Source organism: Ictalurus punctatus, chromosome 28, assembly GCF_001660625.3.
Source record: "Ictalurus punctatus breed USDA103 chromosome 28, Coco_2.0, whole genome shotgun sequence".
Classification (NCBI taxonomy): domain Eukaryota; kingdom Metazoa; phylum Chordata; class Actinopteri; order Siluriformes; family Ictaluridae; genus Ictalurus; species Ictalurus punctatus.
The window spans coordinates 16,443,937-16,471,613 of NC_030443.2; the positions used below are offsets into that span (position 1 = coordinate 16,443,937).

Here is a 27,677-nt window from a genome sequence, read left to right on the forward strand (position 1 = left end):
ACAGACCGGTACCTCATTATTTTTGGATTCTTGAGCTGATGAAGCACTTCAGGACAAAACCGATGACTAGCGCTGCTAGCTCAGCAGTTAAGATGATATGTAGAACCGGAAGGTTGCAAGTTCAAGTCCAAGGACTCCCGGAGAGCTACTGTTTTGCCTCAATTTTTTTCTCCCAACTCTTTTTGGAGCTAGCAAGGTTTCCATGTAACTCACAGAACATTGTAGGAAAACTCAACACGCTCCAAGGAGAGCATTAACTACCTTATTTATTATACCTGAGCACAAGAGATGTGTGATTGGCTCACGTGGTTTTGATAAAAATATAACTTCCGGCATTTCCAACCAGACATCAGAGCCAGGTATAACGTTCAGGACTTTATTAAATGTAGGATTCAAACTCCAAATACGTCGTGAAAGTTTAAACATTTGTCTGGCTTTTAAGTCTTTTCACAATTGTACTTTTACCCCGAGAAAGTTCCCTTTAAGTGACCGCACTACGTGCGAAACCGATCCGCTCCCAAGGCCAAGCGGTGACTCAGCTGCCTAGCTTTTCTAAGTTCCTAAGAACGTTAAAACCGTTTCGAGAAAATATTGTAAGCACTGTTCCAAGAACAAAGTTTGCGACACCATCTTTTATTAGAGCAAACGCTTGTAAAACACTGCAGGGACGTTAATTCTTCTTAGAAACTGTCAAATGCTGTATCTTGTTGAACGTTATCTGTTCGGTGGGGAATAACGTGATTGGTTGAACGGGTCACGTTACGTCCAACTTCTTCACAAAAGTTACACAACGGAGCACAAAGGCACGTTGAAGAATGCCTTCTAATGTAGATCAATGCTGGAATTTTATTTATTTATTTATTTATTTATTTTTTTAAATAGCCTAGAAGCAAAGCTCTTTGACTCAAAGGCTTCATCTAAACTGCTGATCAGCTTCGAGTAAAAATGAAAAGTAATGAAACGGTTGAATAAATATTAATAGACAAATAAAGGGATGTATAATATTTCTAAGTGTTTGAAATCAGGTTGATGAACTTAAGCTTTCTCTGGCTTTATCTCATATATAGTTTCATATCCATGGATTTCTAGTTGTTCTAATCTTCACAGGTGGTATTATGTATAGATGATGAGCTCTGAAAACGTGTGTGTCCAATCCATCAATGTTGAGGCACCATCCATCTTTCTATGTCCTGGCTATATCTGTATAGTTATAAAAAAAAAACACCCCAAAAATAAATAATAATACAATACCGTATTAAGATGTTTAATCCCCAAAATTTGGTGGGATTTTAATGTTTCAACCTTAAATCAGCATTTCCAATCTACATTAACCAACACCTCTTGACTTCACATTTGTACAGTATATTAGCGGTAGGTTATGGGAAATTGGTTCAAATCTGAAGGAAGTTCGTCGGTTTAAATTGTAGATAAAGAAAATGTCCTTTCAGGAATTTCCGTCCCAGTCCAAATTCAAACTATAAATCATAGTCATAGTCGAAAACATCCAAACTGATCTCAGGGCGTCCTTCTGCACGACTCGGCTTCGGCTTTTTCCCTCTGCGCCAGGATCGCGAACACCTCGTAGACCCGGAACGCGGCAAAGCCGGTGGCCACGAGGCTCGCAGCTCCGAGGATGTACCACCAGTTGAAGAAGCCGAAGGAGACGCCCTTGACGATGCAGTAGAGCCCGAAGCACACCAGGGCCACGGTGGAGAGGATCTGGACGCACAGGGGTGGCCCGGAGGATTCCGATTTCTCCCCCATGGCTGAATCACAGACGTAGAGAGAGAAGTGTTCTCCAGAGCATCGCTTTTTACGAAGAGCGTCCGCTGAATTCCTAGTGCACGGCCAGAATCTCCATCCCGCCTGCTCGCTTTGGAGAGCTTGGCCTTATATACAGCTCGGCTTACAAATCTATCATGAAAACCTGCTGCTGAAGGTAAGTCTGAGGTCTAATCTTCCTCTCAAAGCGTAGAAGGATCATCCGAAATGCCCTAGCAGGGATTACGGCACGGATATACTCGCTATCGGGAGCAAAACATGCAATCAGCGAGAGTGTGTTCTCTCTCTAAAGAGCTTACAGGAGACATGAAACCGCAAGCTAGAAACGCTGGCTGGTTATTTCGGTCCATGTGACGCCACGGAGGAGTTAGCCCGACTGCTAGGAGGCAAGTTTTGGAGGATAAAACAGTAGAACTGTTGTTTGCTGTGGAAATATTCTTCAGCACAACTTGCATAATAAAAAATATGTATTAGCTAGGGCAAGTGGAAGATTCAATGTGCTGCCCAGTTTTATGTTTTGGCTGCTCGGAAACCGAAAACCTAGTGTAATTTAATAACTTATGGCAAGCTAGTTAGCTAGTCAAGTACGTTAATACAGACTATGAATGTTTAGCTGGTTAAGGACCCATGCTAAAATCTACACTGGGCATTTAATTAGACAAACCTACCATCCAGGTCACTCAAACTCAACCACTGAGTAGATACAAGTGGATCAGCTGCAGCAGGACAAATCCTAAAAACAGTCCGAATCTAGCTAGCTAGCTAGCTACAGTCGAGTGCAAATGTTTCCACACGCTCAGTTTCGGAGTTTCTTTTACTAAAACTCCCAAAGGATCTGCATTTTAATTCCATGTTCATTTAATGTCATTAAAACACAGTTATCGATAATAATAAACGTATGTATTCAAATGTACCTGGTTAATGACCTAAAACACAATCTCTTCACTTCGTCAAGTCTGACCGATAAGGCAGGAAGAGTTCGAACGCGCTCAAACTCTTAAACAGTCAAGATTCGATAGGAATTTAAAGGATATTGAAAATATCGCCCACAAATCGTGTGAGAAGAGGTGTTTAGGAACACCGTTACCGACAATGTAAACCGATCGGACATGGAGGAAATACAGACACTGATGCGTAAATCAAAGATAACTGGGAAAAAAAAACAAAAAAAAAACAAAAAAAAACCTGTGATTCACAAACAGAAGGGGAATTGAAAAAAAATTCTTAAAAGTGACTTGTATAACAACAACAACAACAACAACAACAACATTTATCACAGATCACATCCAGAAATCTCATTTCGTTTGCTTCAGTATTAACTTTCACATACGGTTATGTTAGGGATGCATCGATACTCATGCTGCCATCAGGTATCGTCCCAATACCGTGCTCATTTACTCATACTATTGGACGCAAGTCTAGTGTACATCGCAAGCAAATCACACTGCTCTGAAAATATCAACAGAGCACTTCTCTTCAGCGAGCACGGAGCCACACGTTTCCTTCCCCTCGCTCTCCAGCATCTACACTTTTCTCATTCGTGCAAATTTTTAATCACCCCTCTCGCAGATTCTGTCCTACATGCTTAGCTGAGCCCTTCTCTCACTTTCGAACAAATTTAAACACCGTAGCAACTTTCACATAAAACTCAGTTCACTGTTAGCAACACACTGCGACAAAAAAACAAAACAAAACTAAAAAGTAAGGGGGGAAAAACAAACAAACATTGAATTTGTGTCTGTATTAATAACAGAACATCCTGAACAATCCGGTAAAATCTTCTGGGGTTTCTTGATTTGGATGTAGGGGTGTGCAAACTTCTGCACTCAATCCCTTATTGCTAAGGCTTGATTTTTTGTAACTACAAATATGACACTTATTTATTTATTTATTTATTTATTTATTTATTTATAACTTGATGTTGTGTGGAGTGTTGCTGAATAATTTCATTAATAATTCAAATCTTAAGGCGTAACCTTGCAAATCAAGAACGGCTGTTAGGGAACAAATCCAAAAAAATAAAAAATAAATAAATAAATAAAAATTTCTCTTTATGGGTTAAGTTGAGGGGTCCGAGCTGAGGCTCTGTGTAGCTCCTTTGAGGAAATAAAAAAAAGTCAATCATTAAAATTTTTTTTAAAAATTAAAATTTAATTAGAATTAATTGTCTGCTTTACGCTGATTAGTGGTCACCACTACACTAGAGGAATGTAAAGTGGTCTGAACCGCCCTGCCTGCCCCCACCACCCACACACACACACACACACACACACACCTTCCAATAACTCACAAGTCCTGCATAGTTTAAAACCCTGTATTTCTCAAAAAAAATAAAATAAATAAAAGTGTAGAAGCATGATTTTAAAACCTAGTAATAGTCTAATGTGGATGCAAACTGTGTGCGTGTGTGTGTGTGAGAGAGAGAGATCTCCTGTATCATTACATTTATCTCTAAAGTCTAAATTATTACAAATCATTAAAATCATCCCATCAAGCATTTGAACCGCAAGTGAAGGAAGCAAACCATAGCTTTTGGAAGTCTGAACACACCATAAATCACTATGGTAACACACACCCTCACACACACACACACACACACACACACACACACACCATTAGTGTTCACCAATGGTTAAATTCACTAATCCCCTGCAGTCATTAGACAGTGAGTAGCTTTACAATATTATTCTCATCCAAAATAGATCTACCTCCAGTCACGCTGCATAGTTATAGTTCTTAAATAGTGCATAATCCTATTACTGCATTAGATCGCCACCTGGAGGTGTGTGTGCGCTACTTCACACCACCGTGTGGTGGTGTTTGCTCTGAGCGAATGCGAGTGTGCTTCGGTGCTTTGTTCTGCGTCCCCTCTCTCTCATTACGTCAGACTTCATCGGCATCACACTGTCCGAGTTCATCTGATCGTCTGTGACGTCCTCCGGTTGAGACAAACTGAGAGTTTTCGGGTCCACAGGGTCTGTTACGGGGCCTCTAAAGACACATCCGTGACGTCATTTCTTTCTGCAATCACAAAAGAAGAGAACAATGCGTCATTATGACGCCACACGATCTTTTACAAGTAGGGCACAAGGGGAGAAGAAAGAAAGAAAGAAAAAAAAAAAAGCACGAACACAAACTTTATTAGACACACCTACTGCACAGTGTGTGTTAATTGTCCTCGAACATTGACACGCGTCAGTTTCGGACGCAACGCCACACGCTAACCCTATATTCAACCTGGCAAGCGACATACAACTTCATTTTCAATTCAGTTCCGTTTTTTTCGGAGACTGTCCCAAAGCAGCTTTACAGAAATATATACATTCAGGATATAGGTTTTAAATGTATGAATTTGTCCCTAATGAGCAAGCCAGAGGCGACGGTGGTGAGGAAAAACTCCCTGAGATGATATGAGGAGGAAACCTTGAGAGGAACCGGACTCAGGAGGGAACTCGTCCTCATCTGGGTGACACCGGATAGTGCGATTATAAATAAATGCCGAGTGCGACACAGAGTCACAATCTCAGCAACAGCGGTAAACAACAAAGAAACAAAAAGGGTAGGGGTGCCAATAATTTTGAAACCAGGGGTATTCCTTTTTTTTTTATTTTTTATTTTAAATCTGAAAAATAAAACAGAATGTGGTCACATGTTTATGTTTGAGATATCATACATACTTACTCCTAAGGGCGCCAATACTTTAAGAGCTGGCTGCAGAACATATGGCAGTTTGTTCGACTTAAAAAAAATAAATAAAAAAAAGTATAAAAGTGTCTCTCTCACACTCTCTCTCTGTCTCTCTGACCAAGGCTCCATCATTTAAACCTTATCCAACCTGCAATGCATTGTGGGATGTCAGGAATGGTACTTTTATTTACTTTTTTTATTATTATTTTTTTTTTATAAACGCTATGCTTTCAGACATGATACAGCAGACCTTCTTGATAAATGCACTATGATAGTGCTGTGATTCTGTACAGACTGCAAATCTCCTTTTTGCCTACACTACACCAACCACACCACTACACGACGTCCTCCCACCATGTTCAGCAGAGCTTTTCAGCGAGTCTGTACCGACCTTGTGTTCTCTCTCACAAGGAGAGCTTATGACGAAGCGAAGAATGCCGCCGTTGTTCGCCGTGCCGTGTATCGACGCCTCCAGCGCTCGTTAGCGGGACGTCCTGTGTTACATGCGAGTGCTGTGGGGAAACGAGGCCGAGCAGGATGTGTGATGTAAGCAGCGCGCGGGAGTGCAAGTGTCTCTGACGCAACAGTCTGGACGTACGGGGTCTGTAGTAAGAAGTGTATTATAATGCAGCCTTGGAGTGGAACTGGGCTGCAGAGTGATGTGGGTTTATAATCACTAAAGATTAAATCATTTTATTTCGTACAGTCACAGTACGTGTGTGTGTGTGTGTGTGTGTGTGTGTGTGTGTGTGTGTGTAGTGTTTGACTGCGACCATGTCATCCGGATGAGATGTTAAAGCGAGGTCCTGACTCTCTGTGTTCATTAAAAATCCCTGGACACTTATCGTAAAAGAGTAGGGGTACAACCCCGGTGTCCTGGTGAAATTCCCCCACTGGCCCTTCTCTATCGTGGCCCCCTAATAATCCCCATCTCTGAATTGGTTTCGTCACTCTCTCCTCTCCGCTAATATCTGGTGTGTGGTGGGCGTTCTGGCACAATATAGCTGCTGTCGTATCATCTAGGTGGATGCTACACACTAGCGGTGGTTGAGGAGACACCCCCATACTATGTAAAGTGCTTTGAGTGTCTAGAAAAGCGCTATATAAATGTAACTGTAACTAACTAACAGAAGACGTGATCAGTTAGTTTGAGCTCCTGTTCGTTTCTTTTGTGTTGAAGAGGAATGAACAGTAGAGGGCAGTGGTGAGCCTCAAACCAGGAGATTGTTGTTCCTTGACTGACATCCTTTCTTTCTGGGTGTTTAATCTGGCAACTTGTTGAGTCAGTGTGTGTATTTTGCTCGGAATCTTTCTTCTAAACAACTTTTACCCACCAGTGGCTCCAGCTCCTTGCGGTCTATGAGGTTGAGCTCGGTGCAGAAGTAGTAAAAGTGCTTGTAGCAGGTGTTGACGTGGGCCTCGGCTCCCATCAGGATGATGCGGTCGAAGTGGTGGATGTAGACGTGCACGAAGACCCGGAAGAGCCGGCACAAGATTTTCTTACAGATCTGAATGAAGTTCTTTGGGAACGGGATTCCTGAGAGAAAGAAAGAGAGAAAAAAAAGAGAGCGAGAGAGAGAGATTTTTATCAAGTGTTTGGTCTGTTTGTGACGAATACTGACTTTTGATTAGCCAGGATGATCTTAGTGGGGGCGATTATCCGTACGGGCACTCCGGTTTCCTCCCCCCAGTCCAAAGACATGCATGGTGGGTTGATTGGCGTGTCCGTAGCGTATGAACGGGTGTGTGAATGCGTGTGTGATTGTGGCCGGCGAGGGATTAGCACCCCGTCCAGGGTGTACCCCGCCTTGTGCCCAATGCTCCCTGGGATACGTGACCCTGCAGGATAAGCGGTATAGAAAATGGATGGATGGATGTGTGCCTTCAGTGTTGATGGACAGCTATGATCATCCTACTCCTCCACCATGAATTCTCATGGCTTTCCAAGGTTCATTTCAGCTGCTTCTCAGAAGCCGAGACGATTAGTGGTGTTAGACTAGCAAATAGCAAAACAGGATATTCCCGGCCACTCTTCCCCCACCTATACGCAGTCTACAGGAAATGTCCTGGAAAAAAAAAAAGATCAAATTAAGCATGGCAGTGCTGACTCTGCAACTTCATAAAGCTCAGTGGAAATCGAGGGAAGCATCCTCTTTACACACGGACCTCGTGTAACAGATTTTCCATGTGAAATTTCATTTAAAGCGCACCTAATACAGTTTTGAAGCGTGCCCGATTTTGTTTCAAAGGTCTCATACGATAGATTTACATGCATCCGAGATCAAAAAACACTCGTGATTTAAACTGCAGCGTTAAATATTCCCCCCCAGTGTCACAAACGACTCGTTAAATGATCCGTTCTAAAGGATTCATCCTAAACTCCTCCTTTCAGAGAGCATACTCTGCTCCGATTGGTCAGACGTCCCAGTCTGTCGTGATTGGTGCGCCGCTGTCGGCGAGCAGCCGATGAAATCCAGAGTCGGGGTTTTTTGTTACAAACTTACGTAGGTTAGTACAGGAAGTGAAGTCTGGAATCACTAACGACTCGATTCAGCTGTTCAGAATCGATTCCTTCTTTTAGGAGTCGATAAGTCCGTCTGTCCTGCGCTTTGATTTTTGAAACTTTGCAGACTTTTTACGTTCACAAACAGCTACGTATAGAACACATACGCTACGTGAAGGGTAATATTTGAAAAACCGTAATAGGTACACTTTAAGGCTTAAATTGATAGTATGGTCTTTCACACTGTTTACTCTGCATCCTACACGTCATCTTCTGTGTTTAGTAAACGCGCTCACTCCGCACTCGAAACGTTTGGAATATCGGCTATAGGGTTACATACAAGGTTCAACCCCATAGCAACCTCCATTCTACCCAATGTAGCGGCAGATCATAAAGCTCTGAATGCTTACTGGGCTTGTCTGTGCATAGTCGCTGGAGAATTAGGTACTTTTTACTGACAGAACGTGGACGAGAACCGAAACCGAAAGAAGCCTTTGAGATCGACGACGGACTTTTTCGGGATGAACCCAGTGACTAGGGCTTGGTGATATGATGCCATGATGATAATATTGTGATATAATATTATCTGGTGTCAGTGCTTTTATACATCCTTTGCCACTCTGGAAACTGTAACAAACTAAACTATTTTTTGTACCACCTTCCTTTTCTTTGTGACAAAAAATAAATAAATAAATCTCTGTGCTTCCTTAGCAAAATAATAAAATTATGATGCACATTGTAGATTGTAGATCTTGCAAAATGATGATTGCTGCCATGTTTACCAATGACTATATCCTGAAACCGTCAGAAACCAGCGTGCACACGGGAGTGTAAACGGCCAATCAGATCCAACCTTGTGGTTATCTTAGTCTACGAAAGGCATCGGACGCTCTATAGTCTATGGACGGAACATAAGAGGCTGAGATTAGTGCGTGTATGGTGCTTGTACATGCGTGGGTTCGATGTCACTTCCATCTCGGATCATGAAGAATGTGTAGTGTTCGAGGTATTCCAGATGTTCTCGGCGTGGGCGTGTTCGTGTTTTAATCCGGGCCGCTGTCGGCAGCCGACAACACTGTGGCACTTTGACTGGAAACGCTCCTGATCACAATCTGGAGGTTAGTAGAATAAATGAGGAGGCTTATTTCCATGGGAAGTGGCAGCGAATGTACGTTCGTGTGTAGGCGGGGAATGAATTAAAGCGCTCAGCATTGCGGCTGAACAAAAGCGCTCGTGGTCGTGTGAAACGGGCTCTGTGTTCGGCCCGGCTGAAACACCGAGCCTGTGCAAATGTTAGCTGAACAAACACTAGCTTGCTGTTGGTCAACTCTCGCATCATCGGAAAACCGGTGTATGCAAATTCCATCTCACCAAAAGTACAAACAATCTTGGGTCGTAAAGTTTCTCTGGTGAATTTGTACGATCACAACTACGGGGGGGGGGGGGGGGGGGGGGGGACGCTCCCGCAGCTAGACGTTCAGCAAGTGACGTCAAATCAACAAAACTGCTCACAGCATGAACGCCGCAGCACTTCTTACCTTTAAATACAATTTATACTGCATGGACTGTATATTTGCTTTAGATCGATTAACATACAGACATTAAGACGAAATTATGACGAAAACACGGAGACGTTCATTCGCTTTATAGGTTGAACGCGTGGGGGTCGAAAACGCCGTAATTCCGAGTTCCAATTCCTGAGGAAAGTTGGATGCAGCAAAAGATTCGGCTAGGCTGACCTGAATTCCTACAAGTCCTATATTCATTCTTATTCATTTTTCCAGGGCCGCCTGGGGGCTTGGGGTCCCTAAGCAGCCGTTTATCCTCTTATCTGCTCCTGATAATCTCCCATGATGCAAACTGGCGTGAAGATTACAACAAACCAGTGTGCGCGCTGTTCTAAACGCACAATGGAAGGGTACTAGTGCCCGTCCCACTGTACTACGGATCCTTGAACCTGGCTTTTAACCTCCTACTGCTTTCGGAGCATCCCGGATTAACCGGATTCTACAAGAAAAACGTGACGTGACCTAAAATTCCCATAATGCTCCTGAGCTCTCAAACCAACAGCTTGGTGCTTAGTCTTTTCAGTAGGAGCTACAAATCAAAGCCTGGGGGCCAAATAAGACATGACATCCTGTTTTGTCCTCAATTCTCTCTCTCCCTCTCTCTCTCTCTCTCACTCTCTCTCACACACACACACACACCTGTATAATCTACCAAGTTAAAAAAAAATTAAATAATCAAGCATCAGTCATTACATAACCTCTTATTTAACTGTTAAAAAAGGAAAACATGAAGGAGGTGTCTGCTGTTCATGAAATCAGCTGATTGTGGGAAAACATGATCTCATTGTGATCGTTACAAACCATCTGGTTTAGAGCGAGTGACAGAAAGTGACGAGAAAACTGACCTGTAATTGTAAAAAAATCTAATTACATTAAAAAAAAAAGAAGACATTTCTTGAGCTCTTTTCCTCACTTATGTATGACTGTTCAGTTAGAAACCAAACCGTTACGAACCTTTACCCAACACTACTTCTGTTACGAACAATAACAGTCCCAGTATATAATAATACTCGTACCGCAGTGCTGTCGGATTCTCCAACCTTATTGGTCAGAATCGCGTTGTTTCCGTATAACGGCGCGGCTCAGACGGTAGTTCAGGCTGTAACATGAACAGCAGGTTAATATTAATGCACTCCTTCTAATACAGTGCTGTTTCTATAGTAACAGCTCACACACACAGGGCATTGTACGGCGGATGCCGAACATAATCTGAGGCTTATAATAAACGGATTTAAAAAAAAAAGTGTAACAAAGCGTAAGGTTTATTTACTGTAACAGGCAAAGTTTCCCAGCACAGAAAGTCTTCAGGACAGAGAAGTTCACGCTAGGTAGACGTGTTAAACGACACGGAACGCGGCGCATTTTCTATGAAGGTAGGCGAGTAAAAATATTGGCACGCTTGTTGCTTGTTACCCAAGTGTGTCCTGTTAGACTGAGTTTAAACAATAAATAGCTCTGAACTACAATCTACTCTTGGTTTCGGCATTTGTTGTTAAAACAGGATAAACCCACATGAAGATCAGAGAGCCGACTACGGGAGAAGAGCAAGCCGTTTTTGAAGCGGAGAAAAGACGGAAAATCAATCGGAGGCGTTGCACGAGCATCGAGCTTACCCGATACACAAATTCGGAATGTCCTGGAAAACACGCGTTACGCGTCGTTCGTTAATCAATGAAAACATTGTAATTCTCGGCCAATCGCTCTTCTGTAAACGGAATAATACACGCCAGACCGTGCGATTATAGGAAAATAATACACTTCAGGGTGGTAATGGCACTCGGCTTCGTGTTGTGCCGCATCACACCGACCCGACGTGCGTGGCTTTCGTACAACTAATAAACACAAACACAACAGTATTAGACAGCCACTTGTTCTTCATTTTTCAGTACGTTGATTCACAGTGGCGAGTTCAGAGTATCTAGAATACGTGACTCAAAATTCAAAAAGAACGCGCGTGTCCTACGCCATCGTTCATTCAGAAAACCTGTAAAAAGTTTTGACGCTTTTTGTAAAAATAAATAAATAAATAAATAAACAAACAAACAAACAAATGTTTTTATGGTTTTATGGTATGATATTTAGGATGGTTTTTGGTCTTTCTTTTTTTTTTTTTTTTTTTTTTTTTTTTAAATTATTCACATAACAAAAAAAATTTTTTTAAACCCTTTTGAATGAATGTGTGTCTCTCTCTCTAGAACTCCCGTAACTCGCCCTGACTGTTAATGAATGATGACAGCACATCCAAAATACGGTGACTGTAAACGTTCTTCACACATCATAATGATTCACACCGCAGCACACGAGCTGTTTATTGTTTAAATAAATATGAGAATAAACAGATTTGAGGTTAAACTGAAAGAGATGTAGGCAGACTTGGCAGGCTGGCAATAAGCAGATGGAGCGTGTGTGTGTGTGTGTGTGTGTGTATGTATATGTGCGTGTGTGTGTGTGTGCGCAGTGTTTTGGACATGGGGATTGTGGGAACCAGGACGCCGGTGCTTAAATCTAATCAAACATAATATCTTTTGTAGTTTTCTTGTTTTTCCGCGTGCATGTCAGCAGGGCGACACGCTTCCCACAAACCCGGAGAGAGAGAGATGAAGAAAGTGGCCCGGTTCTTTACGGCATGAAGCGACGGATTCTTTGGAGACGGAGAAAGAAAGAGACGTGTTCAAGGCTAAGGTGGAGCAGGCACAAAGGTCATGTGATCTTAAAGCTAATAAGCACTCAGTCGGGGTAATGAGAGACTCGCCGTGCTGCACTCGAACGCTCACCCCTCCCACAGTGCTGCCGCAGGACACACACTCAGACACACACACGTATATACATGTCTTAAGTGTCCTTTTTGACTAAGGGAAAGAGACATTACCAGAATGCCAAAGCGCACACTGTATAGAGTACAGCTGTGTCGTTCTTAATAATGATGGGTTTAGAGAAAGTGTTACAGACTAAAGAGTAAAAGACACATCATAACGAATGCTGTTTAAAAAAGGGAGCTCATCTGACTGTCCTCTTGTTATCCTGCCCCTATATATCTCCATCTATACACACACACACACACACACACACACACACACACACACACACACACACACACAAACTACCGGTCAAAAGTTTGTGGACACTCAACTGAAATGTTGATCTTTAAAAACCTTTTGATCTGAAGGTGTAGGATTAAATGTGTGAAATCGGTGTTGTAGACGAAAATATAATCGTGCCGACGTATTCATTTCTTTCATAGTAGCTGGACTAAAAGAGGTTAGAGGTCACACGAGCCTCCAGTGGTCCTGACACATCCTGCCTGCCGGAACTTCCTCTTCCCCAGGGGCTAACACAGACAACGCTCTCAGCAATGCACTGGCTTACACACACACACACACACACGTGACCTTTGACCTGCAGCAGACTCACCTCAAGAGTGCTGATCAATGAGCAGATTCCCAAATCCTCAAATCATGACCGGATGTCAGGTCATTACACTGGACTTGGATGATACTGTCGTTTAAATAAAATGATTATCCCCTGTGGAATTATCACAATAAATGATACTATCACCATGGAAACCCCACTACAGTACATTATATATCTGAGTGAGGTCTGAGCTGCTCATACTGTAGCCTGCGTTTTCCAGGATGGTAATATAATAAATAAATAAATAATTTTATTTTAATGTACGTATTTATTAAAAAAAGAATACATGAATAATAAACTATAAAAAATAAACACATAATACTTTTTTAAAATGCAATATATACAACCACGATTTATCATATTATAGTGATAATTAAAATACTATTTGATAGAATTTTTTTTATTATTTTAAAAATGGCCAGTAATTTCTTAATTTAAAAAATGTTGCATATTTAGGAATCTACTTTACCATTTTCCTTAGAAACTTTAGAAAGTTTTGTAATTATTATTATTATTATTATTATTATTATTATTATTATTATTAGGGGGCCAAGCACCAAAGGTGCGTAGGCAATATCCCAGGGCCGAGGCAAGTTCAAAACGCCCCGACGCCAATTTCCGCCATCTTGGATTTTGTCAAAAACTGTTTTTTCGTTAATCCTCCTACAAATTATGTTCAACCAACACTGAAATTGGCATACAACATCTTCAGACGAACTCAGGACCATGCCCTGAAGCTATGCACCAAATTTCATCACAGCACTACTTACTGGCCCACGGATACAAGAACATGTCGAAAATGCATCCATCTAAGTGCCATTTATGCAATTCCTCCTCCAAATGTTCTCCAATCTTCACCAAATTTGAGACCTGTGTAAACAAATTTTTAATCAAATGAACTAGGATAATCAAAACCGTTCTCCTGTAACGGACTGGCAAATGTCTGAAACTACAACTCAATCATTCTCGAATCCCTCTGCCTATAGTTATGGCTCTGCTGAGTCTGGGTGCTTGGCCCCCGAAAAGGCTGCTTGCAGCATTATTATTATTATTATTATTATTATTAAACTATCATAAATATGTTTCAAACCTTTACCATTACTTGAAGAATACATCTCTTTCTTACAGTTTTACTGTAGATGAACTCTTTGTAATGCGTGACCTGAGACCATTTTAATCATAAGAAGTAGCCTACATAATAAACTCATGAAGTTTACTTGGCAAACAGGTGCAGCGGAACTGATCTGTAGTAAACATTTGTGAAAGTGTGTGTGTGTGTGTGTGTTTCAGTAAATCCTTGTTAAATCCTGTGTGGTTGCGTGTGTAACTGCATCCCGTATCTCACGGAGTTTCAGGCCACATGACACTGACGAATGTTTGAGCAGCAGCTGGTCTGATTCCGGTCTTTCTCCGCCCGCCCGAGTCTGTGTGCCATGTGTGTTTACTAAGAGATAGCAAAGAAGAGGAAGAGACACCGCTGGATGATAAGGGGCAGGATGTGCAGGTTGGACAAGCTGGTCCTCTCATCGAGTTAAAAAAAGAGAGAGGAAGAAAGAGACAGAGCGAGAGACACAAAGACAGAGACCTCCATTATCTACACCTGACATCGTAGCGCTTACCCTCCAAACCTGAAGCGTACTCTGGCAAATGTGTGTGACCTCAGCATGTGTGTGCGAGGCAATAACAAGCGTATGAGTACAGCTAAACAACGCTGATTACAGACAAACAACGCTGCGAAAGAGCGTCCAAAACGATATCGTGCGATTGCGATTTCGCCGATTCAAGTAGTTTTCCGCAAAAAAAAAAAAAAAAAAAAAAAAAAAAAAAGGCAGCAAAATCAAGCAATTATGCTTGAAAAAACTCTGCGAAAGTCCTGTGCGGACTGACTACAGGACGTGTTTATGTAGCGCGTCCGCCATACAAGTCCTGGTGTACGTTGTTACCATAGAAACAATGACCGATTCAAATGCGCACATTAATATAAACCGCTCATTTGTCAGTCAGAGCCACTATCAGATGTGCTTTTCTAGAAAATTAACACCTCCTGACCAATCAGAATCGAGAATTGTGGTCCAAACGAATATAACTGGATCACCTGGAGACAAAAGTCTAACAAAAAGTGTTCAAACAAATGCAAAGCACAACTTGGCTAAAACTTCATTCGCAGCCATGTTAGAATTCTACGTCTGGGGACCGCAGATGTCTGGATGTCCTCCGACTTTCCAAACACAGTCCCTGTTCTGTCTTGTGTCTGAACGCCGGCACGCCACGGGCCGTGGCCTTTTCTTCCAGCTTTTCTAAATAATGCATATTTTCCCCAACACAAACAGAACATGGCTACGCCCCGGCTCGCGTCGGGCTGAATAATTTATAGACCCGATGCGGTTTAAAACACGGCGATGAGGACAGGACAGGGAGAAAGAAGCCGCAGGTGGCGGGAGTGAAGTGGATAATAAAGACTCGGCTGGTTCGGGTTGCAGAAGGAGGCTGAAGGGAGTGAGAGCGGCACATCTCTGAGGATCTGATGGCGTTGAATAATTAACACACAGCGTGTGATTGTCTTACATGGTAGCCGTACGCTACGGGCTCTCCGTGAGGACAGTGTGAGAAAGGAGGATTGTACTTGGGATTTGGGGATTATAATTAGAGTAACCTACTTCTCCTCTCAAATGAATGAACTGTAGTGATTTGGATGATAATAAAACCCTGGGGGAGGGCAAGTCAGTAGCCCGGGTGTCCGGGGCAAGCAGATTTTGTGTCCGAGCTTCCAGTTATTCATAGTCGCCTGGCAGCATGAGAAAATTTTAAAAAGCGAGGCTCAGAAGTGGCGCAACAGAAACGCGGTCGCCCCATCATCACGCATGATCAACCTGCAAGCTCATGTATGCAGAAGGGGGGGGGTAATCCCAAAAACCATCATGCTAACATCAGTGCTCTGTTAAAAAGAAATCTTCATCTTTTCATAGCTACACTTACCTACGCTGGTGGGAAAGATGTCCTCGTTGTTGATCTGCACCTCGATCCAGTCCATCAGCAGGTTCATGTACTGCGGCGCCGGCAACGCCGTGGGCTTCTTGTACTTGTGCTCATCCTGCCAGCGATACTCGAACCGCGGGCCGCCCGACATCACCGGGCAGCTCTTCTCTGTGCAGAACTCGCACACGGTGCCATAGATCAGGTTGATGCGGTTGAAGAAGTCCACCACGTGGACGGCCACCCAGTCGTTGGGGTCCTCACCGGGGGGCAGCTGCACGGCCGCCCGCAGGTCCACGCCCGAGCTGAGCGACGCCTGAGCCCGCTTGTGCAACTCGAAGCGCTGCGTACCCGGCTCGAACTTACGCTTGGGCCGGAACGTCTTGTCCTTGTTGAAGACTTGCTTGAGGGCGATGGACATGGTGAGGGATGGGCGAGGAAGGGAAGGGAAGAGTAGACAGGGGGCCTCAGGAGGGGAAAGGGATGGAGGGACGGATGATGATGATGACGACGACGACGACTGGTGGTTTCCTCAGCTGATGGCGGGGCTCTGCTTTATAACATGGTCACCTGGCTGAAACATATAAAAACACCTGTGATGCAAACAGATGAGACGTCTTAGACTATTAATAAAAAAAAATAAGTGTCACATTTGATTGATACACATGTTGATTTTAAAGGACATTGATCCCTGTAACGATCATTAAATATTAATTAATAAATACTTTTGGGGTCTTGCTTCAAACCATCTGTACTCCCGAATTTTTTTTTACTCCAACGATTGAGTCAACGCAAATCACACCGACTTTAATTCGCTCAATTAGCGGAAACGCGCTTTAACCCAAAGCCCAGACTTTTTCCAGCAGCCCGTTGTTAAACCGAATGCTTCACGTAAATCTTGAATAACTTCATGTTTATTTTGAGAACACATACTTCTAAAAAAAATTATTTATTAATTTTAAAAAAAGGCTAATTCTCTCACATTTTCAAAAGTATTTTCCAGCTAGCTAAAAACCGGTACATGGGAGTGCGCATACACGGAAGCACACGGAACTTTCAAGATCCTGAAGCTCGTGACCAGAAAACTGTAATAAAGAAAAAGATTTTTGTTTCAGCAAAGTCACTACAGCTAGTCAGCATTAACAGGTCTGAACACGATGGCTGTGTACTGTAACGAACACTAGAACCCTCGGGCATGATAAGGCAGGATGCTCACACACACACACACACACACACACACACACACACACACACACACAAACGGAACAAGCTTATAATGGGGGTCTTTTTTAACTACCTAACAGTGGAACTCAGAGCCTTCGTGCTGATGGACATCAGCGTGATGGGGATGTGTCGCGGCACGCTCGGCCTCGCTGTGCTGAACCGACTCGAGGACAACCGCAGAAATACTGATTTTAACCTGAGGTCATCAAATCTACAAATGCTTCAGTATTTTGCAGACATGCAGATGCCTTTACTTTTATTCCTCCAGATTTACATATATTTGTTTTGCATGCCTTTGATAATCAGTACTCGGGGGGAAAAGAAGGGTGACAAACCTTCCTAAAAGCCAACGCAGGTCCCTTTGACTAAGATGGTAGACTTAGAAATGATAATTGGTTAAAACAAGTCTATTAAGTGACAAACAAAACACTTAGGGTGTGAAAAAAAGAAAATCAAATGATGGAGTGGTGGGATATGGCCAGATGCAGAGTAGAGTAACTGTTAGAACTCTCTCGTTGATTTCCCCCCCCCCGATAACAGCATGAAAGAAATGAAATGTTATTTCTCTCATAACCACAGCAACTGGTCAACGATTACGATTTTACTGTAATGTTGTTGGCGTTTGTATGTTAACACTGTTGACAATTTTATTGTAACGTTGCTGAGAATTTTATTGTAACATCGTCGGCATTTATATGCTAACGTTGTTGACATGCTGTTCATTTGATCCGTTACATTTAATGTTGTTGAACAGCCATAAAATAAATTAGATCCAGTTATCACTTACATTATATCAGCTATTAAAGTCATTCTCTCACTAGTTTCACTTTCTGTCTCTGGAAGGTAATACGAATGAAAAAATTAAACAAATAAAAAAGTTCGGAAGATTACAGAGAAACCGCAAAGCCCCGAGCACTTTCCTGTGTGCCTGTGGAATATTCAGCGGTTACGAAGCGCCGACACTGACGACTCCTTCCACGATTGTTTAAGAAACATCTCCATACAGAAAACTTTGTCCTCGTGTAAGCGGTTACTGAAGAAACAATAGATACGTCGTGGAACCCCGGTTAAACGCCCGCTTTGGTGTAATTCACGACATTCACACTGCAACTTTCCCACAGTCAGGATGGCTTTCGGTAACCACAACAAATCTCACTACAACCTCATTAGCTCTGATGACTGTTTTGGTTTCACTACAAGTAATTGGAGGACTCATTCGTAGAAAAATCCCTTCTTTAAATTGTGATAAGAAGCAAAAGCGGTGTGTTACAGGGGGAGGGTGGTGCTGTTTAAGTGGAATTCCCCAAGCTGTCAGATGTATTTAGTTATCACACACACACACACACACACACACACACACACACACACACACACACCTTGGCCCAGGGTGTGTAACGTAAGTGAAAGCTTATTCTTGTCATTCTTACACAGAGCCACAATAAGTTAACGGCAGGGGGTCAGGAGGTTCAGTGTAACAATTTTAAAAGACTTCTAATTCTAATTTCTAATTCTAATTCTAAATTCTAATTCACCGGTGACACACTAAGCAGGAAATGAAAAGTATAGAGTATCCTGTAACAACACAACAATCCAAAACATAAAAAATATTCTGGTTAAAACTAGAAGTTGGACATGAATGAGGAGGGCAGGGTGGTTTAGTGGTTAGCAGTTTGCCTCACACCTCCGGGGTCGGGGGTTTGAATCCCGCCTCCGCCCTGCGCGCGTGGAGTTAACACATTCTCCCCGTGCTTCAGGGGTTTACTCCGGTTTCCTCCCCAGTACAAAGGCACGTGATGTCGGCTGATCGTCATCTCCAAACTGTCCGTAGCGTGCGATTGTGCCCTGCGATACGTTGGCACCTCGTCCAGGGTGTCCCCCACCTTGTGCCCCGAGATCCCTGGGATAGTCTCCGTGCTCCCCGTGACCCTGTGTAGGATAAGCGGTATAGAAAATGGATGGACGGACGGATATGAATGACTGAAGCCTTGCCTCAGACTCCTATTGGCGGACACGTAGCCATCTTAGACTACATTCTGTGAAGTGTCTTGTTTAACAAACCTTTTTACCAAACAAACTTTACTTAATAAAACTTCTAGAATGAAAAAACTTCTATTTTTTTTTTAAACATACAAACTTTGCCAAACCAACTTTTTTTTTTGACAAACTTTTTTAAACAAACTTTAACTTTTATCAGTGTTTTTTACCAAACTTTTTTTAAACATACAAACTTTACCAAACAGACTTTTTCAGACTTTTTTTTTACCAGACTTTCTTTTTTAATCAGACTTTTTTTTTACCCACCCACTTTTTTTTTAAATCAGACTTTTTTTTTTTTTACCAAATACACTTTTTTTTTTTTAAATCAGACTTTTTTTTTTTTTTTTTTTACCAAATACACTTTTTTTTTTAAATCAGACTTTTTTTTTTTTTTTTTTTTTTACCAAATACACTTTTTTTTTTAAATCAGACTTTTTTTTTTTACCAAACAGACTTTTTTTTAACCAAACACACTTTTTTTACCCAACAAATTTTAAGCAAATATTTACCAACCCCAACCCCCCCCCCCCCACACACACATTTTTACAAAACAAACCTTAACAAAACAAACCAACTTTTTTCAAAGCAAACTTTAGCGAACATTTATTTTTCTTTATTCGAATTTATTTTATTTATTAACATTTTAATGAATATCAGAGAATAATTTTTTAGCCATCGACATGCGTTGGTCCATGTTCCTTATTAATGTATTCCCACCAACATCAATATCAAGCTGTGCATTTCTGATGGAAATGAAGTCCTTGTGAACACAGATGTATGTACACTAGTTACACTGTAGTGACCAAACGAAATGAACGGACCAAACACCTCATTCGATGCATCAATAATTTCAGGGTCGAGGCAGAGCCGGCTGTATTATTTCACCCTAAACGTCTAGCGCGTGTTGGGGCCAATCTTCATATGCTCACCGACCGGCCCAAGCCACGCATGCACGTAACCTCAACACCGTGCTAAAAGTCAAAGCTAATCACAAACACTGAATCTGGATTTTGCGTACACGGTCTGAACGCACCGTGATGGCGTGAACTGAATATTCTGCTGAGTAGGTAAGATGGCAGGTTTCTCTTCTTTCTTGATCTACGCTGATTTCCAGAACTGAAGGAACAGCACGCCATCACTGATGGAGAGATTCTCGACAAAACGATACAAAATAAACAAACAAACAAATAAATAAAAAGACTACAGGTTTTGTGAAGGTCACGGCTCACATTCAAGAACTCTGTGGTAGTAAAGAGACTTGATGACTTGCGGAGTTTTACGGTGCGTGACTTTGTGGCGTTCGAAAGCGCCGTAATAACTGTGTAATTGCAATCATTTGCTCTACAGCAGTTGTAGTTACATGTAGTCGCACACCATTTAAATTACACGCAACCTAAATAATAGTTAAAAGTGCAATTATTTTGAATCCCAACGCAAATTCCCAAACATACGTCGTTATATTCAGATCTGTAAAACAAGTCACTAAAACAGAATCTTAAACACTGAGCTAAATTTGTTGACTAAATTACAGCTTTTTAAAATTTCTATTTATTTATTTATTTACATTACACAATATCCCTACTTGTGCAAGTCAATAAAACGCTCTCGTTAGGCTACTGATTACTGGCGACGCACCACACCAGTCAAAGCCCGTTACGAAAATAGTTCACATGCCTTAAACACATCTCTCTGTGGTAGAAATATCTGGAGAATTTAAAACCACACGGACGTCCTCTTCCACACTCGGACGCAAAGAAAGACGCAACGCATCGGATGGCGCTTTTGTTCGTCGCGTATTTCTGCACGTCTTCCAGGTCTCGATCTCAACCGTGCTTACACTTTTCTGGTCTAACCGGGTTGGTTGTCTCAGTGAACCATCCGGTGTGGTCCACGCAAGTGCGATAAATGTGGACGTATTCGCAGTTCAAAGAAACACGCCTGTGGCAACATGAGGAGCTTCATTCAGTTTGTAAATAGACAAATTTGTTCTCAAGGTTGACGTGCAGGGTGATAACGGCGGGTCGACGTGCGGGTTCTGCGCTTTGATCACCATGCAGGAATGTGACGGGGTGGGGTGGAAAGCTGTAAAACTTCCGCGGCTAAACGACCCCTGCAGTGACCCTTAAATTCTACCACATTACGATTTCTATTTCACTGCCTTAGTGACTTTATGAGAGAGAGAGAGAGAGAGAGAGAGAGAGAGAGAGAGAGAGAGAGAGAGAGAGCGGTGAAGGACTGACTGTAACTATAAAGAGACAAAAAGTAGGTTTCTTTCTTTGGTGAATAAAGAAAAATGTTACAAGCTAATCGCTGTGGTCTAAGAGGAATAAAAATTGGTGACATGCTCGGTCTTATCTCCTCTTTTTTCTCAATTGTTTTCCTCTCAAATGCTGTTAATACACATAAACCAATCAGGACTGAGATCTGGAGAATCTGAAGTCAACACCTTGACCTCGTGAACACTTGCTCCTTGGTCTGCAGCAATGTTTAAGTAGGTGATACGTGTCAAAGTAACTTTCACATGAATGCCAGGACCCAGTTTTTCCCAGCAGAACACTGCAGTGCACCTTATGTCCTGACTCCTTTGAACTTTTTCAGCAAAGTGTACTACAAGAGCTCTTCTGTGGGATCGGATCAGACGGGCTAGCCTTAGCTCCCCAGGCGCATCAGTGAGACTTGGCCGCACATGACCCCGTCACTGGTTCACCGCTCGTCCTTCCTTGACCATTTTTGGTAGGTGCAAACCACTGCATACCAGGAACACCCCACAAGACCTGCCGTTTTGGAGATGCTCTGAATTCATCGTCCAGCCGTCACGATTTGGCCCTCGTCAGAGTCGCTCGGATCCTTACGCTCACCCATCTTTCCTGCTTCCGACACATCAACTTTGAGAACTGACTGTTCACTTGCTGCCTAATAAATATATCCCACTCCTTGACAGGTGCCGCTGTAAGGAGATAATCAATGTCATTCACCCGTCAGTGGTTTTAATGTTATGGCTGATTGGTGTAACACACTACACAGGATCTACAACAGCATGTAGTGAACAGAACAGTGAAGCCATTTGGGATTTGGCCTCACTCGGGACATTTACGCCTCGAACTCATAAGCTATAATCATGTGATTTGTTTAATCGCAGCGTTAAGGCTGTAAGATGGAGGGCGTGATCGTGCTGGGTGGTGGAGGAGGCTCTGGCTGTGGGAATGTAGGCTTTAAACATGCACACTGCGTCTGTTTAATGCCCGAGCCTCGGCTTTCAATGGGCTTTATGAGGACCACACAGAGGGCCAGTTGATCCGACATCAGCTGTGTGTCTTTCAGTGCGAGTGTGTGTGTGTTTCAGGCTTGTGACCGTGGAACAGTTTGCCAAACTGCTCTGTGCTCAGATCAGCCTGCAAACACGTGGCTTTGATTCTCTTTTCTCAGACGCTGTTCTTTTGAATCGGAAGCAATTCATGAGCAAAGAATAAATAATACTTAACGATTTAGCCTATTCACTGCACCAAAAAATGAAAAAGACGACATTTCTTGTTGCTATATGTATTTTTTAATAGCGTGAAAGCTCTACCGTTCACGCCTGCATCACGTCAAAGCTCCGAACCAATACTTACGAGCCTAATTTCAGTTTCAGTTTCAAAGGAAGCGATCGTTTTCACCATCCGAAAAAACGATAATAAATGGGAGGTCACGAAAAAGGAACACACACCAGCCCCAAAGAGGGAGAGAGAGAGGAAACGAGGAAAATAGAACGACACGAGGGACCAAAAACCATCCTGAAATAACCCACACCCCCCCATTTTATGAGTGTGAGGATGTCTAGGCCGGCGATCGTGCACGTGCTGGGAGTACAACACTCTTTCGAGGCATGGTGCGTGGCCAAGAGGAACTGAAAGGCTAAATAAATGTTCTGGGATAAAGCTTGGACAGGATGTGGCTGACTTTGCATCAGCACTCATGACCTGTTTGCCTCAAGATGGCTGACAGAGATAGGTGAGAAGAAGAGGCATGTTCTGGGTGGTTCAGAACAGTAGATATTTGCAGGAGGTCCATCAAACAAGTTCGGTGGAGTCGTAGTGTTCTTGTCTGAATGATGAGGATGGTGCAGTTTTTAGAGCCACTATAGATGGTATGGAGCAGAAACAGGCCAAGGCGTGATGTACAAAATGGTACGGGGGGGGGCGTTATGTCACGAAGAAAGACACAATGAATGAACGACAGGACAAGAGTGATGCCTTGTACCTCCAGGGTTGTGGGATCGAATCCCACCTCCTCCCTTTGTGTGCGTGGAGTTTGCATGTTCTCCCTGTGCTTCAGAGGTTTCCTCAGGGTACTCCGGTTTCCTCGCCCAGTACAAAGACATGCATTGTAGTCTGATTGGCATTTCCAAATTGTCCGTATCGTGCGAGCGTGTGCCCTGTGATGGTTTGACACGCCGTCCAGGGTGCCCCCCAGCTTATGACCAGAGTCCCCTGACATTGGCTCCAGGCTCCCCACTAATCCTTGTGTAGGATAAACGGTATGGAAAATGGATGGATGGACGGAACTGGCAAGCCGTTCAGGGTGGATTTTTCCTGTTTATATAGTTTAACATTGCTTTTAATCAGAAATATTGGGGGTCCTTGAGCTCCAGAACACCCACAGAGTGGCTCATGCCCATGGCAAAGAGAGTCACAGGGTAAAGAGAGTCGGATTAAATGATCATAGGACTGTATAATGGATTAAACCTGCTCAGTAAATAAAAAGCCACACACACACACACACACACACACACACACACACACACACACACACACACACACACACACACACAGGCCGCACTCCAGAGCTGCACCCAGGAACAATATCCCCGTCGTGAGATTTCACACAGATTGGGAGGCGGGCACAGCAAGCTGCCTGGTGAATAAACAGTACAGTACTGATGCCAAGCCACTGCGTTTCCGTATGGACGTGTTTTTACAGGCTGGCATTCAGGGAAACACCGAGCTGCTATGAGTAAAAGCAATAAAAACAGGTAGTGACAGAACTCTGAAAGGAACAACCACGGCTCCCTTTACGTCTATGAGCTGTTTCGGCTGCTTAAAGGCACAGGAGGGTTCGCGACTGTAAATCCGACTCTGACAATCAAAGCCGTCAATGTTTAACTCGAGTTTCCTGCCACCGCTTTGTAAAGATCTGTGAATTCCTACAGTATGAATCAGTGTGCTCTCAGACAGGAAGTAGTGATTATTGTACAGTATGAAGGTTTTTTTTTTTTCCTTCCTTTTTATTAATCTGTTTAATACACCGTCACTCAAAAGGATCATTCGTGTTCGTGTTAATCATAATCTGCTCACTCACATATCTAGAATTTGAGCGATTACTGCGATTATTTCGCTTCGCTGCATTTCTCTCGTCACAAATAACCTACAAGCCTGGACAACTTTAGGCGCCAAAACACTTAAGCTGATAAATGATTCATTTGGTTCTTAGATATTAAAATGAAACAGAGAAAAGATCTCACTAGCGTAGACGGTGACACGTGACCTCTGATTTGTCCCTCTTGTTATATTGAAGCTCACTTAAATAGGTCCAGAACAACACTCTGACATGATGTGCTGTTACACGGTGGTCTAATGTTTCCAGCCGTTAAACGGTACTACTCTAATCACTTTGAAGTTGATTATTTTCCCCAAGATGCACATCCCAACATGTTTTATTCCTCTTATACCGCAGTGATTTCCCAACGATTACATAACAAATCAATCAATAATGAGTCAAGACATATTTCTACTCTAAATATGATACTAAAATATCAATATGTCCAAAACTACAGTAGAACCAAGAGCAGAAATGTCTCTAATAATCACAGTATTTATCAAATAGATGAAAAAAAAAATGTCTGAAGTTTATTTACAATATATATATATATATATATATATATATATATATATATATATATATATATATATATATATATATTGAAAGCTCGAAAACGAGTCGGCTCTTTGAACCGGCTCTTTTAGGTGAAGCTTTGAGAACCGACATGCACATAGGAGCTTCAATGGAAATGTACTAATTCATGAAATCATTTCAGTTAGGAACGGTTAGGAAAAAGAAACAACAATCATTTTTTCTGGTCTATAAATAAAATGGTGATTAATCGATTCGGACGCCATTTGAAAAGACTAGATTGGTGAGCTGAGCCAAATGAACCGACTCACTGAAACGAATCGAAATGGCAATCACTTACTAAACAATCTGCATTCTGTTATGAAGAGACGTGGCTTCTGAGTTCGGGCGGGATTACAAATGCACATAAGGCGAGTTTTAAATTAAGAAAACGTGTGTTATTACAAATAAAATTCATCTGAAAAACTGACGTGTGCTAGAATAGTGTGTATAATAAATGACAGAATTTACACTCCTGTAAAGTACTGCGCCATTCTAAAAATTCTTGCACATCAGCTGAATCCAAAATAGCGTTCTAACTGACATATAGTGCCCTAAATAGGGTGGACAAGGCATCATTTCATACCCTACGTAGTGCACACAATTAGGGAAGAGGGAAACATTTGGGATTCAGCCAAACTCATTAGCAGCACATTGAACCGCTACGACGTTAATTAGAGCTCGCAGGTTTTGTTACTTTTCAATTGAAACTTGATAACAAGCCGAAGTCAAGTTATATCTACTTTACAGTATTGAAAATGAGGAAAAATTAATTATAACACACACACACATATATATATTTTTAAATGGCAACGTGTTGCGTAATACAATGTAGTAATGCAGCAGCTTTAATTGACGCGTCACACCCCAGTTTAAAGATAATTTTATGAAACAGGGCAACAAAAGAGTCTAAAACATAACTTCAATATATATATATATTTTTTATAAACATAACGGCTCAAAGCAAGCCACAACACAGGCACGTTTACAGCACAGCCACATAAACACCTCGAATTAGCACAAGAACGTAGCACACTGCGTAAAATGCTAACGTTTTAAAACTACTAACCGACACAAAATAGTGTTTGTGTTCTTATTTACCTTTACTGTACTTTATCCAGCACTTTTACTTTAGTCCGGTGTGATAATCCTCCTCGCCTGGTCAATCCCGCTTTGCCGTCTGCGCCACCACTCAGAGAACAGACAGGCTGCTGGCTGGATGCATACTAACCTACTAAATAGTAAAGTCACAATAGTGCAGCCCCTAACCGCAGTGACATACTATTTAGTACGACAGTATGGATGTAGCTATGGGAACCAATGGAATGCCATGAAACGCGTTGGAGCCAGTACTGCGCATGCGCCCTAAACAGATCACGGTGTAGTGCTTAGTGATCGTTTCTAGCAGTTACAGCGCCATCTTGTGGACGTCCAGAGATTATATACACAGACAAGTATGTTCAATATATTTTATACGTTAGTACATTATTAAATTATTTAATTTACACTTACAATAATTAGGTTGATTAGGTTATTATTATTATTATTGTTATTATTATTATTATTATTATTATAACCCATCGTAAATGAATGCAATCATTTTTTCTGCTTTCATGTTTTTTTTTGTATCTCTTTAGAATTATTTCAGCCTTAAAAAAAAAAGAAGTAATAATCATTTTCTATCTCTCTAACTCAAAGCTATCATAATGCATGAATATTCACAGCCAAAAACAGCAAAAATACACACTACCCCGCAGCAGGAAAATCAGATGTGTTAGAGAAGTGAGATGGTCATAGAGCAAAGTCTAGAAAGCAGGATTTGGAAAGCCACACACATCTTCACACCAGGAAGAGGAAGAGGAGGAGGAGGAAGATGACAGGAGACTGGGGAGAGAAGTAGAGGGGTGGTATGAAGTTTGAGACCGATGAGATCAGGGGAAATGGAGGGCAGATAGAGAGCGTGTGAGAGGAAAAGGACAGAGTGTCTTCAAGGGACAGTGGTGGAGAGGAAAGAATGAAGAATGACAAAAGTAACATGTGTCTCTGTGACAGGAAGGAGATGAGCGGATTGTCCATAAAACCCATCAATCTGGTGTATAGGTGTGTGTGTGTGTGTGTTGCAGTGTTTTATTTTTTATCTCAGACAGAGAGGCCATGCCTATTTTATCATTACTAACGCAATATAGCTTCTATAAAAGTACAAACAGATTGTAATCTCCTGAAATATACTTTGTAAGTACATGATACAGAGAGTTCAATTTTTTATTTTTTTAACTTGGCTGGGAAGAAAAGGACGTATCATTCATAACCAGGCCGGTCTGAACATGAACTGTACTTCAGCGAAGGGAAGACAAAGCATTCATCAACTGAGACACAGACAGACAGACACACACACACACACACACACACACACACACACACACACACACACACACACACACACACACACACACACACACACACACACACACACACACACACACACACACACACACACACACACACACACACACATGTTGTGAACCTCTCTTTTGTTAGCAGTAGGTTTTGTGCTGGTGCTTTGA

The 27,677-nt window shown here is 42.2% G+C and overlaps 1 protein-coding gene across 7 annotated transcripts; it reads right to left on the reverse strand.

Moving 5' to 3' along the window:
- Positions 1–5: 5 nt before the first annotated feature.
- On the reverse strand, positions 6–26,435 carry LOC108260273 (MOB kinase activator 3B). Of its 7 annotated transcripts, none has more exons than XM_053676973.1 (6): positions 26,215–26,416; positions 18,830–19,074; positions 16,907–17,009; positions 15,928–16,498; positions 6,804–7,006; positions 6–4,803 (listed from the first exon to the last, which is right to left on the reverse strand). In XM_053676973.1, the coding sequence occupies exons 4-6, from the start codon at positions 16,343–16,345 to the stop codon at positions 4,774–4,776; spliced, it is 651 nt and encodes a 216-aa protein (XP_053532948.1). In that variant the 5' UTR covers positions 16,346–16,498; positions 16,907–17,009; positions 18,830–19,074; positions 26,215–26,416; the 3' UTR covers positions 6–4,773. The 7 variants fall into 7 exon arrangements, with proteins under 7 accessions (XP_053532948.1, XP_053532946.1, XP_053532945.1 ...); XM_053676971.1 differs by having other exon boundaries at positions 18,040–19,074; XM_053676970.1 differs by lacking the exon at positions 18,830–19,074.
- Between the last annotated feature and the right edge of the window lie 1,242 nt (positions 26,436–27,677).